This window comes from Elgaria multicarinata, chromosome 2 (assembly GCF_023053635.1).
Source record: "Elgaria multicarinata webbii isolate HBS135686 ecotype San Diego chromosome 2, rElgMul1.1.pri, whole genome shotgun sequence".
Classification (NCBI taxonomy): domain Eukaryota; kingdom Metazoa; phylum Chordata; class Lepidosauria; order Squamata; family Anguidae; genus Elgaria; species Elgaria multicarinata.
This window is the reverse complement of record NC_086172.1, coordinates 54,602,426-54,623,459: the sequence shown is the minus strand read 5'-3', so window position 1 is coordinate 54,623,459 and position 21,034 is coordinate 54,602,426. Positions and strand designations below refer to the sequence as shown.

The following is a 21,034-nucleotide window of genomic DNA, read 5'->3' as shown; positions in this document are numbered from 1 at the left end:
AAGACAGTACCATAGATATTGGTGCCATACTGAGAAAGTATGGCGAGTAAGCCTAAGTCATTCAGAAGCAACAGGAAGACTTCTTTAAGAGATTGTCTAAGCAGCACAGACTACTCTCTGGCATATTCTAAGTAACAGCATTATGAGAAAAGAACCCTGACTATGTCTCTTGTATTGCCTAGTGCAGAGGTCTCCAACCTTTTCGGGCCAGTGGGCATGTTTGGAATTTTGAGAGTGTTACGGGTACTCTCAGAAAATAACTGTCATGGGGGCTTGTCATTCAGACAAATGGCTGTTTTAGTGGATGTGACCATTCATAAAACACCCATTTCCCAGAAGGCAAACTGGTGAGACTAAAAGAAAAGAAACTGTCCTGACAAGGCAGTGGCCCACAAAGAACAACAAGATACCCATTTTGCAGCAAAGTGGTAATATTCAGAGAAACACATCCAGGTAAAACATACACCACACCAAAACCAAACAAATTTCAGCTAAACCACACATTGTACCAAACACCTCCCCACCCCCTAGCTAATGCACAGGTGCTCACCCACTTGGTACAGGTAAAACAAACCCCCTCACTCCCCACTACACCCCCAGAGTGTTTTCCATTGCATCCTCTAACTTCCCAGTAAACCACCACCACTGTCCATACGTTTTGTTTTGCTTTTTAATGGCAGTTGGTTGCACTTCAAAATGAAGTAATGGGCTGTAGATGCCCACCACTTATTTTTTTAAGACTGCTTCTGTAACCCATGTGGCCAGTATCCAGCTCTAATTCAGTCTTTTCTTAATAGTTCTAGGGTTATCCAAGGTTGTTTAACCCTTAAATAAACCGCACTGCCTCGATTCACATAGCATAAGAAGTGCTTCCATGGATTGCATATTCAAAATAACAGCTGGCGCATGTCTCAGAGCCCTGTGCATGAATTAACCCATGATGGCTTACTATTGTTTCATACTCCTAAATTATGAAAATACCACTCAAATTCTGTATGACTGTTGCCAGTAGAATTTTGTTAGAACGTTATTGAAAGAACTTCCTATGTGGAAGTATACATTATACTGGGGATGTTCAGATTCATTTGTAAGTCATATAGAAATTTATAGTGGACTAAAATATAATTTGTTTACTCACCATAAATTTCAGTGCACTTATGTTGCTTGTCTTTCAAGCTGGTAATACTTGCCAAATCAAAATTGTCTGATTGTTAGCCCAGTCACTCCTGAACTACTGCATTGAGTGCTTATTGTCTGTAAATTGACTCACTCATAGATGGGATTTTAAAAATCAGATAGCAATTACTAGGAGCTCTATAAGGATTTTAAGGTGGATGTTTGAGGCCTCACTATTTAAAAGTGAGCTGTGTAAATGCTCTTTCTGTGCCACTGGTGCATTGTCGAGAAAGTTTCTCATCTATTTCATGGCATTATTCAAACTGAATATTAATTGGCAATGCAATTTTTTTTAGGCTTTTTTGGAAGGTAATTCCCAAGGGGTACAGTTTACATGAAAGACTTGGTGTTTTTATTGCCTTGAATTGGATCACTCAGGATCCTAGTGACAGGTCCAAGAAAGTCCTTGGAATCTGACATCTAACATTCCAAAAAATCCTTTAAATTAATTACCTGCTGATTTTTATAGTGTGAAGTTCTAGGGAGCCCATTTTGCAGTCACCTTTTGTGTTAGGATGATAATGGATGACCCTTTCAATTCCCCCCCTATGAAGTTTTTATCAGCTTTATTAGAAAATTGAACAGTAGTAGGTCCAACAGATTGGTCACACCTTGTGTCATCTTCAAGAAAATTCCAGCTGTGCTTAAGCTCTTTAAACCATGCTATTGTATAGTGTGCATTAACTAAGCCTTTATCTATTTGGTTAGCATTATTTCCTTTAAATATTTCTTTCTGTTCAGTGCACCATATATCCTTCACAACTATTTCTAAACATGGTATTTAAATCATTATTTTATTTACACATGCATGTTTTTGTTTTTATTGTTGCAAGGTTTTATTATTTTAAATAGTTTTACACTGCCTTGATGGCTTTCTAGCAGATAAGGCAGAATAATAGTAATAATAACAAATTATTTAAGCTGAATATAGCATATTTTCTTGCATTGTATAAAAAACTTCTTTAACTCCCCGTTTATATGTATATGTACATAAAGCCATGGTGGATGCATCAACAAATTACTATAGTGATACTTGTTGTGGTACTTCAGGTTTTAAAAATATTTTTATACAAGAACAAATCAGAAATAGGTTAGAATTTAACTGTGTGTCTGTTGACTTGCAAATCTCAAGTTCCAGCTGCCCAAACTTACCTTTACACACACACACACCAATGATTTGAGTAGTATGCTTTTAAAAGAACTTCATTTTAAATAATGAATAAATAATAGTTGTTTATATTGGAGGAACTCTCAGGTATAGTGCTAGTTACACCCATCAGCTGTTTGTTTATCATTCTCCCCCCCCCTTTTTTTTTTGCCTCCTGAGGAACTTCTCACCACCAGGGTGGAGAACTGAATTAGATTGGGCGGTGCAGGGAGAGATGCTTCCAGGTCTTTCCTGTATTACTTGGAGTGCCAGCCAAAACTAACTGTGCAAAGGGTAAACACTAAGTGTAGATGCTCACTTTGGGGTGTACTTGGGGTGCATGAGGAAGAGGAGGCAACAGACCACAAAGACAACAGTGCTCTACTTTCCTGAATGTTTAGGTTTTGAAACTATCTCTTCTGGCTATGTTTTTATTTTGTGCTATAAAGAAAGTTGTTACTGAAATGGGCTGCTGTCACGAATGACTAACAGTAAATGTTGACTGTCTACATAGGATTAGTTTTTTCTACATTTTCACCTATCTAAAACTTTATTGACACTAGCATCGAAGAAAGATATTTTTTCGCTTTGATATTAGTTCAAACCAAATTAAAAAATTTCTCCAACTTACCTTTAATAATTTTAAGTGTCATCCACTAATTGCTAATGAATTATATTCTAATAGATGGTTGGAGAACCTCTGACCCATGGGCTGAATTCGGCTCACCAGGCCCTCCTAGCTAGCTCACAAAGATCTCAGGCTCTCACCCCACACCTGGCAGAGAAGGGAAAGGAGTAGGAGCGTGCCTCCAGCGGTCTCAAAGAACGCTCCTTGAGGCTGCAGCTCAGTCTGTTTCTCTCTCCTCCACTCTTTCTGATCAGGAGACGTGAAGGTGGAAGTGCAGCTGTCTCCACATTGAGCTGTCATCTCAAGGAGCGCTCCTCAAACCTGCAGCTCAGTTGGGAGAAGAATGGTCTTTATCCCCATTGTGGCACACTGAGAAAGAGAGGGTGGTTTAAACCACAGCTCTATCTTCTGAAACCATATTCCTGAGATCTCAGGGATATGATTATCAGAGGATTTGGGACAAACAGATGATATTGACCATAAATTGTTGCTTCAGTCCTTGATTGCAGCTCACTTGAATGGAGTTAGTAACTATGTTTACAATTAATGTACAGATTTCTCCCTTCCCCCACCCATACCCTTAAAGCAGCCACTGCAGTGCTTTTCACAGTAGCTCTGAGAGAGCAGCAGAGGGGGAGCACCCCAATGTTGGGTTCTCCCTCTTCAGGCTGTAGGAGTGTTCTAGGAAAAAAATGAATATTTTTAAGAACATTTTATAAAAAGATGAATGTTTATTATTTTTAGAATAATAAGCATAATATACTTATATAACATCCTTATATATTATTGGTAACTACGTCTATTATGTGCATGTCTATAATGTTTGCATCTCCACCAATTTTCTTCGGCCCCACCAATATTGTTGAGCATGTGGTCCCCACTGCTAGTGCAATTGTGATTTAGCACTTCCGGGGGCAACGTGAAACGAGCAGAAATGGAAGTTCACACAAGGGAGCTGCCTTCCACTAGTTTTGGGGCTTCCCTGAGGAAGCACTAAATTTCCCTTGCATAAGTGGTGGGTCCAGCTTGCGGAACAGAATTGGCAAAATGCACCACTTATGGAAGGGAATTGGCGGAGGGCAGAAGCACCCCATTGGTTTCCGCCTTAAATATATTTGTGTTCTTAGGAGGACCTCTCAAATATTTAAATTGAGAGAATGGTATGTAAAAATTATGGGATACAACTGTCCTAAACTAACATGGCCATTATGGATGAAAGAGGGTATGCAACAAATACCTTTTTGAAAATGAACGGAGTTGTGTTACATTGTATTAGAACACAAAAGTAACAGGGAATCTATTTTCATTCTGGAAGATGGTGCTTTTAAATAGCTTTTCCTTGACTTTTTAAAATTATTATTTTTGTTACTAAGGCCTTATATACTGGTTAAATGTAACCTTTATTTTTTTAAAAAATAAAAACAAATAAATAACGAGCCATTGTGTGTACTAATTTTAATTTCCTTATGTTTGTTTGATTTATATATGTAATATGAGCAGGGTACCGCAGGACTCAGTTCTGGGCCTAGTGCTCTTCAATATTTTTATTAATGATTTGGACGAGGAGCTTTTGAAAAAGTGCCCCATGATATTCTGATTAATAAACTTGCTAATAGTGAGCTAGGTAGATCCACAGTTGGCTACAGAATCAGGCTCAAAAGAGTGCTTATCAATGATACCGTTATCAATGGTACCTTCTCAAGCTGGGAGGAGGTAATGAGCAGGGTCCCGCAGGGCTCAGACCTGGGCCCAGTGTTCTTCAACATTTTTATTAATGATTTGGACGAGGAGATGCAGGGAATACTTATCACATTTGTAGATAACACAAAATTGGGTGAGATAGCTAATACCCTGGAAGACAGAAACAAATTTCAAAGTGATCTTGATAGGCTGGAGCGCTGGGCTGAAAACAACAGAATGAAATTTAATAGGGATAAATGCCAAGTTCTACACCTAGGAAAAAGAAACTAAGATGGGGGATACTTCGCTCAGCAATACTACAAGCGAGAAGGATCTTGGAACTGTAGATCACTAGATGATTATGAGCCAACATTGTGATATGGCTGCAAAAAAAGCAATTGCTATTTTGGGCTTCATTAATAAAAGTATAGCTTCCAAATCGCATGATGTATTGGTTCCCCTCTATTCAGCACTGGTTAGGCCTCATCTAGAGTATTGTGTCCAGTTCTGGGCACCACACTTCAAGAAGGATTCAGACAAACTGGAGGGGGTTCAGAGGAGGGCAACCAGGATGATCAAGGGTCTGGAAACAAAGCCCTATGAGGAGAGACTGAATGAACTGGGCCTTGAGAAGAGAAGATTGAGCACTCTTCAAATACTTGAAAGGTTGTCATACAGAGAAGGGCCAGGATCTCTTCTCAATCATATCAGAGTGCAGGACAACGAATAATGGGCTCAAGTTACAGGAAGTCAGATTCTGGCTGGACATTAAGAAAAACTTCCTGATTGTTAGAGCAGTATGACAATGGAATCAATTACCTAGGGAGGTTGTGGGCTCTTCCAGATTGGAGGCATTCAAGATGCAGCTGGACAGCCATCTGTCAAGTATATTTTAAGGTGGATTTCTACATTGAGTAGGGGGTTGGACTCAATGGCTTTATAGGCCCCTTCCAACTCTACTATTCTATGATTCTATGAACTGGAAGTTGTTCTTGTTGCCTTACAATGGAAAAGAAGTGTGGTGTAAATGTGATGCACTTTGCAGACTTTGACTGAGTTTGGACAACATGATAACCAATGGTGGGTTAAATAGTCAACAGTGGATTAAATAGTCAATGGTTGGTTATTGTGTTGTCTGTTGGGACTTTTTCACACCACAGTTGGTTATTCAGCTGAAATAACCAACACACACACACAAAAAAATGCTGCGCAGAGTTGATTATTTGAACAATTGTTGATTATTGTGTCATATGTCAGGCATCGTTGACAATTTTGTTGCACACAGCCTCTCTAGTCCAGCCAGCAGAACTCACAATGGCTAATGGGATACCAGCAGGAGGACTGAGGTAGGGAGAAAGGGCAGAGGATTTGTCAATGAAACATACCCTTTACTAATAGTCAATTCGATGCCTTAATCCATACCATGGTTGATTATAATCATGCTGTCTGGGGACAAGATTATCGATAATCAACCATAGAGTTGACTATTAACCCACCATTGACTATTGTGTTGTCCAAACACAGCCAATATGTTTCTGAAGCTTTCTGAAGTAACTTAGTAGATGGTCTGACATTTCTATAGCTTTGGTCATTAATTAAAACTTTGACTATATTACATTTGTCATATGCTTGCCACAAACTGTTTAACTGTTGTGTTTATATAAGAGAAAGAAATTCATGCAGCTGTTAAGTTCTAGAGATTCTGGTCATGTAAAAACAGAGAGAAAAACAGCATTAGTTTCACAGGATCCTTAAATATACTTAAGAGAAATAGTCATAAGAGATAACCCAACTATACTGCTTTTATAGTAATACAGAATTACAGATGAGTATCTATAGGATGGTAATACACATCTCTTGGCAACATTTTACTTTGTATAACGAAGAGCTTGCTTATATTGATTGAGCTTATGGATACTTGGAAGCTTCTATTTTAGACTTTTTAGTTAGTTACTTGTTTCTGTCTTCTAGTCACTTCTGTCATTTTTAATTGGATCTGCTAACACTACTTGACTTCTTTCTATGTGCCTCTTTTAATCCCATCTTATAGTCCTTTTGTTGTAGTTATGATTATGGCAGAAGGATCAGATATCACAAATACACTGTAGAAGAACCAAAACAGAGTGAAGCTCTTGCATGATGAGACTAATGAGTTGAGGTAAAAATGGACAGAAAATCATTCAAAATAAAGTATTAGCTATTGTTGTAGTTACCGTTAATTGAAGAATACATCTTAACCCTGCCATTTTCTGGGGGCATTTCACATTCTTCCAGTTTTTTAAATTATTATTAAGGATCCAAACTGAGACTGCAGGTAGCTACTGTCAATGTGTGCCTTGTATTTTCTTTCCCATGAAACATTGGCAGATTCAACTCTTAGGATCTGTCCTCTGATTTCCCTCCTCACCCACCAGTACTAGGTTAAAAAAATGTGCTGGAGGTTTCTAGACTTCAGCATAGGTTTTCTAAATGGCTAGGCAGCTATTAGTTTGGAGATTTCCAGTGCTGAGAGTTGTAAACAAATTTCCTGACTAGTATGCCCATCTCAAGGAAACAATGGTGGGGTATGTTAAGGGCTAGCAAATCTGTGACTGGGTTCGTATGTTAATGATAACCTACCTTGGGTTAAATAAGCCATGATGGCTTAATTAACCCATCATGGCTTATGTTGTCTGTTGGGAGTTTTTTAAGCCACGATGGCTTATTTGGCCAAAATAACCCACTTTGATAACCCATGGTCTGCATAGTTATTTAACCCATCATGGATTAAGTGTCATAGAATCATAGAATAGCAGAGTTGGAAGGGGCCTACAAGGCCATCTAGTCCAACCACCTGCTCAATGCAGGAATCCACCCTAAAGCATCCCTGACAGATGCTTTAGGGTGGCTCTTGAATGCCTCTAGTGTGGGAGAGCCCACAACCTCCCTAGGTAACTGATTCCACCGTCGCACTGCTCTAACAGTCAGGAAGTTTTTCCTGATGTCCAGCCGGAATCTGGCTTCCTTTATCTTGAGCCCGTTATTCCGTGTCCTGCACTCTGGGAGGATCGAGAAGAGATCCTGGCCCTCCTCTGTGTGACAACCTTTTAAGTATTTGAAGAGTGCTATCATGTCTCCCCTCAATCTTCTCTTCTCCAGGCTAAACATGCCCAGTTCTTTCAGTCTCTCTTCATAGGGCTTTGTTTCTAGACCCCTGATTATCCTGGTTGCCCTCCTCTGAACACGCTCCAGCTTGTCTGCATCCTTCTTGAATTGTGGAGCCCAGAACTGGACACAATACTCTAGATGAGGCCTAACCAGGGCCGAATAGAGAGGAACCAGTACCTCACGTGATTTGGAAGCTATACTTCTATTAATGCAGCCCAAAATAGCATTTGCCTTTCTTGCAGCCATATCGCACTGTTGGCTCATAGTCAGCTTGCGATCTACAACAATTCCAAGATCTTTCTCGTTTGTAGTATTGCTGAGCCAAGTGTCCCCCATCTTGTAACTCTGCATTTGGTTTCTATTCCCTAAATGTAGAACTTGGCATTTATCCCTATTAAATTTCATTCTGTTGTTTTCAGCCCAGCACTCCAGCCTATCAAGATCACTTTGAAGTTTGTTTCTGTCTTCCAGGGTGTTAGCTATCCCACCCAATTTTGTGGTGGTCACATTTGGTTATGTTGGTCACCTATAGAGGCACTTGGCAAGAGCAGTCAAAACTGCTGCCGCCACTCTCCTCTAGCTGTCAGATCTCTGTTTCTGTAATTTGCCTGGTAACTGATGGTGCACGCAGACTGACACCACCCTAACCCTTCGCTCTGCAGTGTGCTCTGCAACTTCTTCAAGTGTCAAACACCGTCTCGGTCGGTTATCAGCAGCTGTGCAGGGTTGTCATTTTGCCTTGTGTGTATGCCTATCAGGGGATGCTGTGTATGAAGTTTTGCCACAGTCCTGCAAACTTCCAAGGATTTTTTTGTGCCACCTCCTTTTTGACAAAAGGGGAGGCTGTGTATGATGTTTGGTCCCAATTCTGCAAACTTCCAAAGGTTTATTTGTACCACCTCGGTTTTGGTGCACCTGTTTTTCTCTCTCTCTTGTGTGTAATTGCTCAGGGTTTTGAGTAGGCTGTATATAAAGTTTGGTCCTCATCCTGCAAACCTCCAAGGGTTTAGAGACACCACCCCTTTGTCAGAGTGAAGCTGGTAGCACTGAATTAAGCCCCTGTATTTTACCCCACACCTATCTCCTGTCATTGCGATATTATGGAAGGTTGCAATGTTGTCAATGGATGAAACTGTGCCACTGGTGGGGTGGGAGAATTGCAGCAGAACGGGATGGATAATGCACAGTAGCTTATTTGTCTGATCTGTGAGGGATAACAGTAGCTTATTTTCATCTTAGCTTAAAGTGATGTCTGAATGTGGCCAATATGTTCTGGTATTAAATGTAGAAGATACCTTAGCTTGCCTTCTCAACTAATTTGGAAGATACTTAAAAAAGCAGATAAGATGGGGAATTCCAAGAATCTGTAGTAAGACAGGGGAGATGACTTGGATTGTGTTACGGTATATAAAGCTATTTTTAAAGTCTCTGAAAGTCTCTTATTAAGAAGGCAGGTATACCTGGAGGTTCTTAAGACTGAAGATTAGAATGAAGTATCGAAGCTGAGAAAACCTGAAGTTAACATAGGCAGTGATGGAAACAAATTTGGAAATTGGTTATGAAGACACAGTAGAAAATATAGGAGTTAGACAGAAAAGGAAGAGTGGATCAAGAGTGATCAGAGCAGAAATGAGAACGGTGTTGGAGAAGGTCAGAATGGACTTAGGTGATGGCTTAGGAAAGAGCACAGAACAAATGGAGGAACATTTAGTGGAAAAATCAAATATCAAGCTAGGATGGCAGAGAAGTGATAGGATGGCAAATGAGAAAGCTCAAGTGGCAGTTGGAGAGAGTAAAATTCACTGATGTACTCTATCAGAAATATGATTAGACTATTCAGTAATATATAGCAAATATGCCTGCTGCTATAGTATGTAAATAAGCCTTAAGAAATCAGTGGTCCAAAGAAATCAGTTTTAACTGCAGTTTGTGGTGTATTTGGTATGGAAATATGAAGACTAACAACCACAAAGAGGTGATTTAATAGGTGCTGGACTAAGGGCATCATATACCATGGATTCCCCCCCCCCCCCCCCGCCCCAAGCCATCACCTGAGACTTGTCTTCCGTTAAAAATAACAGAAGAGAATATGAAATGTAAGTTGAACACTAACAACTAAGACAAACTTTGAGCCGCAGAAATTCCTCACCCAACCTGCAGAGCCTCCAAGGATGGGAGAAGGGACGGTGATGATGGTGAACATTACCAGCGCTGAGAGGAACAGTGCCACTGAAAGCTGGGAACTTGCCTGCGTTGCACCTTCCCCCATTGGATGTGGTGCAGCCGAAGCATCCCTAGCCTGAGTACTCCTGCCATTGCTTGGGCTGTTGTGGCTTCGCATTGGGAGGATTCAGCTCAGCATTTTCAGTCTTGGCAGCATTCCAGCCACTGCCTTGGTCAGGTGACTTCACCCACCCTATGCCTTTCCCCATCTGGAAAGCGAAGCAGCCCACTCAGTTGGGTTGGCTTCACTGGACATGACTTTTCCTCATTGAGAGCTCCCCACATGCGCAGCAAACCCAGCCAATGTATTGGCTAGGAGCTCGATGACATCAAAAGATAGTAACAAAGACAGGATGGCGTAGTGGCTAAAGTGTTGGACTGGGAGTCAGGAGATCTGGGTTCTAATCCCCACTTGGCCGTGGAAACCCACTGGGTGACTTTGGGCCAGTCATAGACTCTCAGCCCAACCTACCTTGCAGGTTGTTGTGAGGATAAAATGGAGAGGAGGAGGATTATGTACCCTGCCTTGAGTTCCTTGTACGAAAAAAGGCAGGATAAAAATGCAATAAATAAACAAACGAACTGTGGCTAAAAGAATGGCTTACAACAGATCTGCAATGTAATTACATTAATATTACAAAGTAGAGGTGGGCTGAGCTTGATTTGAATTTCCAGCCAAAAATCCCCCAATAAAAAAAAAGCAATGTACTTAAGTTCCTCCTCAGATATCCTCCCAGCACTCAATTGCATCCACCCCTTTAATTTCCATGCAGGCATATAGTACTGTAAAAAGTATAAAAAATTCCTCAAAAGACACAAACTTCTCACATGAAATAATCTGGGGTGGGGTGGAAAATACATGTATCCCAATCACAGCTATGGTAAAATTCTGGATTCGTCTGTTGATTTCTTTGGGCAATTCTCTCTTCTTCACCAGGGAACAGGGGGTGGAATCTACAAAAACTGGCCCAATATGTTAATTGTGAAACATTGTCTATCATTTTATTAAGACAGAAGAAATTATTGACTAAAGCATTTTATTAAACATTTAGTCGAATGTTTCTTCTCTATACTTGTCAAACAAGAACTAAACTGTATCACAGATCTGATTTATGTAAACCAGGCTGTTTTAAGCTTGTGTTTGCAATTATAGATGCCCATTGATTTTTAGGTTGGAATTAGTAATGTATGTATTGAGTTTCAGATGACGGGGAAAGTAGCAGCATTTGTTTCCTATTTTACATGGCTTGTGACAAGTTTAGAGCACTTCAGTGTTGTGCAGAAAAGGTTCATTGGCAACACTTGTGTACGGTGCCATAAACACTCATCACACTGTACCCATCCTTTATAGCAAAGGGAAATATGGGCTTCACTGGGGCAGGTGGAAAACAGAGCTTTAGAAATAAATGTATGTTCTGTTTGTTTGTTAAGAGAGTAACAATTGCATAAACATTGCTTCTGTTTTAAATTACCTCAGCAAAAAACTTAACAATTGGTATTTGACAAGCTGTGAAGATTGTATTCCTATACCAAAATCAATAGCTAAAAACAAAAGATTATCCTGCTTCTTTAAAAAGGAATCTCTTTGAAATGCATGCCAAAAAGTACAAACATAAGCACAGGGAACAGATTTTAAATAGTAAAGAATGCAGTAATATGAGAATTTTTTTAATGCAGCTTTGTTCTGAGCTCTCAATGTTTTGCAACCTTATCCAGTGGCTTAATTTTTAATAACTTTTAATCCCTTGTAGGTGCCATACTAGGCAGATCAGAGACGCAGGAGTGCATCTACTTCGATGCTAATTCGGAAAATGATAAAACAAATAGCAGTGGAATTGAAATGTGTTTTGGCGATAAAGATAAAAGACGACACTGCTTTGCAACATGGAAGAATATTTCTGGATCTGTTGAAATTGTGAAGCAAGGTTGCTGGCTGGACGATATTAACTGTTATGACAGGCAAGCAAATCTACAATTTTGCATTTTCTATTTTGTAAACCAGTATTTAGTGTGTGTGTCTGTGTTTAAAAAGTAATGATTGGTGAAAGATATAGGGCACAATTCAGTGGGACAAGTAGGCTTTTAGGAGGTTTTCTTCCGCTTTCATTCCTTGTCTTGATCTGACAACTGAACAAATTAATGCAGGTCCCAGCTGCTGCTGCTCGTTGTTGTTGTTGTTGCTCTTGTTGTCGTTGCTCTTGTTATTGTTGTTGTTGTTATTATTATTATCATCATCATCATCATCATCCCTCTTCCATTCCTTGTGTTGATCTGATAGTTCAATAAATTAATGCAGGTCCCAGTTTAATAATAATAATAATAATAATAATAATAATAATTTATGAGTCAGTTAAAGTATTGCCGCTTTCAAAACAGCAAAACTCAGCAATTAAGAATGCAATCCTAAGGGGTTGCCTCTTGGTAGACAGAGTGCTCTGACGCCTCTGTCTATCCAAACAAGCGATAGTTAACAATACTTTTTAAAGGCCTCAGAAAATAAAAGGGACTTTGCCTTTTTATTGAACAAAGTAGGCACCAGGGGACATCTCTAGGGAGAGCATGCCATAATTTGAGGGCCACTGCAGAAAAAGCCTGCTGTGAAACTTAGGATGCTCACAAATATATGCTGAACTACACTCTGGAATTGCAGTCACCATATTCTCAGACATATCCTTTTCTCCCATGGTTGAACTCAAGGAAAACGAGTTCCACTGGCTTGCAACAGATGTCTATGTACAATAATAACTGGTTGTCATGATCCTGCCATCCGTGGAATAGATTTTTACAACCTTTTAAAAATAGTTTGTGCTTTTTGTTTTCTCATAAAATGATGATGAATGAATATTACATTGAATTAAGGTACATGTAGAACTACATGTTCTCTCTTTGTTTTTTAAAGACTGCCAGCCTTAAAAGCAGAGGGATGGGATGATGAATTAAACATACTTAGTGGCAAGTCCAGCGCTATCTTCCAGAGGGATAGCTACCAATAGTTTCCTGGCTTTTGTTTTTCCCCATTCTAAAAGGTTCAAATGCTTCTCCTAATACCTTTACTGGCAGTAAGAGTTTTAAATTCCAATATGCTGGTATTATTTGTATTTCGTCCCAATCCGTTTTGCTTTTGGGCCTGCCTAACACTGGAATATGGTTCCCAAGAGTTTCTCCAAAATTAAATCCAGCCTTTAAAAAATCTGCCTCTTCCATAGAGATGGTGCAGCTAGAGTTGGGGGTTGGGTGATGAACAAATAGTGATAGGATTTTTCTTGTATAACTAGAAAACTTATTTCTTTCAACTTCTCAAAAGAAGGTTTCAACTCTATTGTCTTTAGGAAATATGGAACTTTTAAGGAGCTTGTGGGAACTAGGGAGGCCTTTTAAACTAGTGGAATAGACAAGGATATAAATTGCTAAAAGCACAAAATGAAGTAGGCAGTTAATACACCTGTGATATTGGTAATTGCCCTTCGTTGGACAGATGGGGTTTCCTTCCAACAGAAGCACTACCCTAATGCTAAGTAAATGAGCAAAACTTGCATTTTTATTGCACACTCAAAAATACTTATTGCGTATTAAGAATATAAGGTTGCATTCACTAAAATACACATATTAAAATATGAAGTATGATTCAAAAGTAGCATCTCTTCATACTAATCTTAACGCAAACGTTTGTATGTTGCAACTTATGAAAGCTTATGTTGTATTAAAATTAGTCTGAGAAGATGTTACTTTACTTCATAGTTTTAATTAGGGCTGAGTTGAAATGGGGGTCCCCTTTTCTAAAATATTTTGCACCAGCTGCTTGAAAGGAATATGTCGTGCAGCTACACCTCTCTAGATGAAATACAAGTATCATAACCCACACAGTGAGCAGATTAACCCTTTTTAGAGTGGTTGCTGTAGCCCCTTTAAAGTGGTGGCCCAAAGTAAGATGTACATCATGATCAGCAGCCACTTTAAAGGAAGCAATTGGTAGTGTGATGTCAAGTGTAATCGCTCCCCCACCTTTGGCAGATGCTTTGTCAATAGAGGTGGATGGCAGTTAATGGAGACCTTTTTTGCCCTAGGGGAGTACTGCAATTTTGGAGAATGCTTTGTGCCTTTCATATTAAAAATGACCTAAAATAGCAGTTGGTGCAGCTCTGCTGTAAATAACTTAACCAGTTCATTCAAATGTAAATACCAGCATACCAAATGTTAAATACTCCGTATCAGCTTATTGTTGTGCATAAGTTATCAGTTAGTTGTACCAGAGCATTTTTCTATCAATGTAGAATGAGAAATAACTGGTTTTTAATCTTTTCCAGAAATGATTGCGTAGAAAGGAAAGACAACCCTGATGTGTTTTTTTGCTGCTGTGAAGGCAACATGTGCAATGAACATATTTCATACCTTCCAGAGATGGGGGTCACACAACGTAAGTGGTTTAGTTTTTCTAAAGAGTGCATTAGCCAAGTGAAATTTTTGTATCTTTGGGAAACCTTCCATCACAGTTACTTGTGTTGCTCTTAAGAGAGCTGTTGTAATAAGACTTTTATAAATTGTGTTTAAATGAAATGACCAATTTCAGAAAGGCCTGTTCAGATTTTAAAATACACATTAAATCTAAAGAGTATGGTTTAACACTGAAAGCTACATGCTTTTATATAGCAGGTTTGTTTCCATCAGTTTTCAGTACATAAATGTCCTCTTGTAACTATTGCCTGTCCTGGTCATTGATTCATTCATTTGTTAAATTGATGTGTCGTTCCCTGCTGCAAAAGCACTCTTGAAACAACTTATACAAGGATACGAAAATCCATAATCAATGTAACAAGATCAAATACAAAATAGCCAATATAACAAGGAAGACAAAATCAGCATAAACCATAATTAATATAACACAATAAGAGATATAGGTAGATACAAATGTAATCTAATTTTTTTTAAAGTACTAATATTGTTACAAGCCACAACGGGTGGGCGTAACTAACATCCAGATGCCTGGGAAAAGAAATACATCTTTGCCTGGTACCAAAAAGATGACAGTGTTGGCACCTAGGAAATGTGCTTGGGGAATACTTTACATAAATGTGCAGCTACTATGCAGCTACTACAGAAAATACCTGTTCTCAAACTCCCACCCTGATGTTCTCTCAGAGGGAGAACACAGAGAAGGGCCTCTGATGCTGACCTCAGGATCTGGGTAGGTTCATATGGGGAGAGGAAGTCCTTGAAGTATTGGAGTCCCTAGCTGTGCATACCTTTTTAGATTAAAGGCATTTTAGATTTGTCCTGCAAACAAATTGGCAGCAAGTACAGGAAATCCAGAACTGTGCAAATCACTGTGTAGCCCTGTCTCTGATCACAGTATCTGTAGAAGCATAGGGAGAGACAGAGACACAGTATCCTGGCTTGGGCATAATTCTAAACCATAGTTAAAATAATATTAAGTAATGTTAAATATCTTTGAAGTGGTAGTCGTAATCACCAGGTCTTTGTGGTCACCCGAATTGCTGTTTTAGAACCTTATACACGGGAGATGAAGGGCTACTACTTTACTGGGCCAGCGTCTGCTATTGCAATGCAAGCTTTCAAGCCTCATAATGTACATCAAGCAAAAATGAACAAATAGTCTCTTAATGAAAACATTTTAAATGCAAGTTGAACTGCAAGTTTAATTTTTGTTTAACTTTTGATTAGGTGAAACAACTGTTACCATCATTCTTTGCTTCATATATATGTGTGTGTGTGTGTGTGTGCGCGCGCGCATGTGTGAAAAGACTAATTGTGGCTTTTTTCTGCAGCTACTTCCAATCCTGTCCAATCTAAACCACCCCTGTTCACTACCTTGCTTTATTCTCTTGTGCCTATAATGGGAATTGCAGTGATCGTTCTGTTTTCATTTTGGATGTACCGACACCACAAATTAGCATATCCTCCAGTACTTGTACCCACCCAGGTAAGTTAATTATTTTGATCTGAATTATATTAATTGTAGAACAATGATTGTTTTATATACCACCTTGAAATCTTCTTTTGGATGAAGGTGCAGTTTATAACTCCTTAAATAAATAATGTAGGCTGAATGACTGAAATCAGTGACTGGGATCCAAATAAGTGTGAGGGCAGGGGCTTTCCTGCTCTCTCTTGCAGCTCCTTGTTCCCTTGAGGGCTTGAGGACAGTGTTGGGAAGTGGTGTGAGAATCTGCAGCCAGAGGAGAGAGTTTGTGGAAACTGGGCGTTTTTGCATGAGTGAAAGTTCCTGCCCCAATATTTTTAAATCATGATGTGTGTGTGTCTGTGAGAGAGAGAGAGAGAGAAGCCAGAAGAGGAGTTCTTGGAAACAGCTGGGGTTTGCACTCTCTATTACTGCAGCCACTTTTATTGAATGTGAAGGTGGTGCCTTGTTTTTCTGTTTTTAAAGAGTATAAAGTCAAACTCTAGAAAATTAGTTGAAGAAAAGCTCCATTATGTCTAAACCACTTAGTTTTGCAGAGTAGTTCTAGGATTTTACATAATTAATTTAGAAATAATTTTTAATGTTACAATATATTAATTACAAAAGAAAATCAGGGATAGTCTGTCATAACACTATAGCAAGGATGAGCCATTTTATGTTCTGGAATGTATACAGATAGAAAGAGAATAAATAGTAAAGTAGTGTGCCCATTGTTGTGGATTAGATAAAACAGAAGCTAGATACACCTGACTATCAGACATCCTATCAGATAGGCAGAAAGGAAATAAGAAAGTTATCGCAAGGGAGGAGGTGGTATTAGTGGAACAGTGATTACACTCATGAACTTGATTCCCTAGCAGTGTTGCTCAGTGCCAATAGATAAAGTGGCTTGGTTTCTCATAAATCACCTGTTACAGCTTAACTTCCCATTTTCCTTTAAGATATTCCTGCTCTTCTTTTCTTCTGTCTGCTGTTCCATGTTATTGTTTATGCCCTGCATGCATACTCCCCCCTCCCCCCATGGCCATGCTGGTGTCAGGGTATCTTGGAAACGATAAATTCCTTTTCCCCTTTTCAATAAAAAATATATTTAAATTGATGTATGACACACTTTAGGAACATGGTCTGTACTAGATTGGTGTGAAGACTAACGATGGATCCAAGCTCGTATAAGTAGCAGGGCATTTTTTTTTTAGCTTATTGCTCCTTCCTACTGTCCCCATGAGACAGTCTACTTTTTTCACCATCCCCCTGCCTCTACGACCCTCCAGAGAGGCTTTTTGGTCAGCAAAGTAGGCTGCAGATAGGGAAAATAATTTATTTATTTATTTATTTATTATAGCACTTTTATCCCGCCCTTTAGCCAAAAAAGGCTCTCATGGCAGCTTACAAAAATATTTCCTAAGACAGTCTGTTGAATCCAACACTGACAAACTTTGTGAAGAGTTTCAGTGTCTAAAACGCTACAGAGGTCTTTTCAGGGCACGTGAGGTCCTTTACTTGTAGCTTCAATTCACATTTGCTTACTATGCAGTGCTTCTTTACCATTTTCTCTATTATGCTACTCATGACTGCTCCTGACAAATAAAAAAAATGCATGTTTTGTAAAAACTATTTGGTTCAGAGTAAAGTATTAAAATATAACAAATACAATGTGATAATTGCATGTTAGTGTTGATGTGGGATTGCTTTGCATTAAACAGGAGTCTGTTGGATATATTTTTTTAGAAGTACAGGTAGAAAAATTGTTTGCTGAATGAAAGAGAATCAAACAAAAAAGGTCTGCAAATAATGCTCAAATTGTTTCAGTGAGGCCTTACAACAGTCTTTCCTAACCTGGTACCCGCCAGATGTGTTGGACTACAACTTCCATGTTTGCCATCGAGCTGTGACTCATGGAAGCTGTACTCCATCTGGAGAGCACTACACTCAATAGGATTTTCCTATACCATTATTTTTCATGATAACTGACTCAGTCCTGTGGGTCTGCTTTACCAGATACCATAACTGGCAGTGAATCAGTGTAATAGAAACCGTTTTGAAATGGTTTTAGTAAAGTGATTAAGGGAACATTCCTATGGCCCGTAGACAGAGTTGGGGCATAGGATAATTTGGAATTCTGAATCCAACATTGGAGACACCGTTCTGACTTCGGATCCAAGAATCCGCATCCCACTCCCCTCACAGCTAATGCAGGGAGAATTCTGCTGGTTGTCTCTCCAAGGTTGCAAAAGTGATTGTGGAGAATGAGCAAAGGTTGCATGCTGGTGGGAGGGTAGGGGACTGGGGAAGCAGGGTTGCAATGTACTCTAAGACCTCCCCAGCCTCCTTCTCTCCCACTCCAACATGACCCAGCTAGATGGGAAAAAAGCTCATCTAGCCAAAATGCAGAGTGGGAGGAGTATGGAGGCAAACATCATCTCTGCTGTTCCTCCTGCTCTGCATTGGCTGCATGGAAGCCTTCGAGTTTGGAGTCTTACAGGCATCACCATAGTATTTTTTTTAAAAAAATGGGAGTTCTGTCTTTTTACTAGCTACTCTATAAAATAAACAAAACATTTTCTTTAAACCTTGTGGAATCATCTTTATAATATTAAACTTCCTCCATTTTATACCTGTTTTAAAGCAATTATCTCAAAAATGATAATAGTACATGCTTTTGTCTTCTAAAATATTCTTTATTTTTATTTGTCCAACTGTTTTCACCTTTTCACCTGTACTTTTAAGAATCACAAAAAATGAATTGACATGCTGGTACCAGAATGTTTTTGTTAAAATTTAAGCCCTGTGTTGATATTGCATGCATGGTGAACCACATGTACAGCCATATGTTGGGATGGATGCAGACTTTGATCAATGGAGGAAGGGAACATGAGCATATTCCTCTGATTCCTTCTCTCTGCAGTGGCCCCTCAGAAACTTTCCTGGAGGGTAGTGGGCTGCTTTGGAACAGTATGGGAGGTGGCAATGAGACTGCAGATAGAGAATCAGAAAAAATGCTGCCCTGCCCATTCCTTCAACAGGCAGCCTCAGCTGAATCCTGGGCCCCTTTTTGAATGAAAGAAGCATTTCCATTCAGAGAGAGGAAGTCTGGATCCAACCTATTGTAACATTATCATCTCTGTACACATTGTTTTAGATGAATGAAATGTGGCTTAAATGTGTTATTTCAGTCAAAGGTATTCCTCTGCATGCATGCATTTTATGGAAGCTAGATTGTATGTATTGTGGTAATGGTAATAGTAAAATATAGTTGGTTTAACCACAGTAGATATTATGTTCGAAATTTCCTAGTTAACATTTCTCTACCACCATCTTCAGGGTGATGATCCAGAGCACACTATTAGGCAGGTGTGTACTCTTGTTAGACATCTCTCTCATTGTCTGCATATGCACATCACAGGAACCCATATAAAGGGTTGTTGAATTCTGAGTTGGTGTGAAATATGAACATGGCCTCAGAAAGAGAATCCATGGTTTGTTGGGAAAGCAACTTCAGGTTGTTTCATCCATTGGTTGTCGTGAAGTCTGAACCCCAAAATGTGGGTTGTTCATGGGTTGTTTTTCCAGGCAGCAAAGGTGGGTTGCAGAAGCAGTTGAAAAACCCAAAAAACACTACTCTACAGGCTTCCATGCTGTTCCTTTTCCTGAAGAAACCCTAATGCTGAACTCTGCTGGCAACGCCAGCCAGCCTCCTTTGCTCCCCTCCCCCACACCCTGTTAACACTCTGAGCTGCCACTGACAACACTGGGATAGTTTTCAAGGACTAGTTTCTAAGCAGAGTTCTTCACTGCCAACCTGCATGAACCAAAGGTGTATGCTTTCCAAGACAGTAGAGTAGAAGCCCTAGAGCATTTTAGCATTCCAGTGGGCTCATTCTTGTGCTGGGAATGCCATCTTCTCAGTGTTCAATAGCTGTCAGCTGAGCCTGCTTGCTCTGTGTCACAAAGGCCTTCTGGATCTTAATTATAAGTTTCTAAATTTTGAGCTTCTGTAGGGTCTTTGTGAACCTGAAATGGAATGCAGTGTCTTCCTCAGAGAAGTTTTAGAATGGAAGTTGTAGCCAATAAAGAAAGAAAAGTATTGCATTTCTAGCAGTACACCCACTAAAGTAAAGCTATGATCATCAGATAAAAGCTCACTTGGGGCTCTTCCACACATCGTACTGAAAGCGCTTCCATCCGCCCCCAGTGCACCCCGAAAACGATCGTGTAGTTTGCCTGTAAAAGAGACGAGGAAGAGGCGTCGTTGCCGCCGCTGCCTTCCTCCTCGCCCGCCGGGACGGAGAGCTCGGCGGAAGAAGCTCTCCGTCCCAGCGGGCGAGGAGGGAGGTGGGTGGCGGCGGTGGCGCCAGCAATGACGCCTCTTCCTCGTCTCTTTTACAGGCAAGCTACACGATCGTTTTTGGGGTGCACTGGGGGCGGATGGAAGCGCTTTCAGTACGACGCGTGGAAGAGCCCATGAATTAGCAAGTTCAGCAGTTAGTTTCGTGTTTTGTTTGTTTTTGTCTTATTATTATTATTATTATTATTATTATTATTATTATTATTTATTTATTTATATAGCACCATCAATGTACATGGTGCTGTACAGAGTAAAACAGTAAATAGCAAGACTCTGCCGCATAGGCTTACAATCTAATAAAATCATAGTAAAACAATAAGGAGGGGAAGAGAATGCAAACAGGCACAGGGTAGGGTAAGCAGGCACAGGGTAGGGTAAAACTAACAGTATAAAGTCTGCACAACATCAAGTTTTAAAAGCTTTAGGAAAAAGAAAAGTTTTTAGTTGAGCTTTAAAAGCTGCAATTGAAGTTGTAGTTCTCAAATGTTCTGGAAGAGTGTTCCAGGCGTAAGGGGCAGCAGAAGAAAATGGACGGAGCCGAGCAAGGGAAGTAGAGGCCCTTGGGCAGGCGAGAAACATGGCATCAGAGGAGCGAAGAGCACGAGCGGGGCAATAGTGTGAGATGAGAGAGGAGAGATAGGAAGGAGCTAGACCGTGAAAAGCTTTGAAGGTTAACAGGAGAAGTTTATATTGGATTCTGAAGTGAATTGGAAGCCAATGAAGAGATTTCAGAAGCGGAGTAACATGGTC

At 39.8% G+C, this 21,034-nt stretch overlaps 1 protein-coding gene across 2 annotated transcripts in view; it reads left to right on the top strand.

Annotated features, from left to right (window-relative positions):
• Nucleotides 1-21,034, top strand: part of ACVR2A (activin A receptor type 2A) — a 60,768-nt gene that overhangs the window by 19,275 nt on the left and 20,459 nt on the right. For both annotated transcript variants that reach the window (XM_063116571.1, XM_063116572.1), the window contains 3 exons: nucleotides 11,753-11,960; nucleotides 14,306-14,415; nucleotides 15,785-15,939. In XM_063116571.1, the coding sequence (XP_062972641.1) occupies nucleotides 11,753-11,960; nucleotides 14,306-14,415; nucleotides 15,785-15,939 (473 nt within the window). The remainder of the gene's footprint in view (nucleotides 1-11,752; nucleotides 11,961-14,305; nucleotides 14,416-15,784; nucleotides 15,940-21,034) is intronic.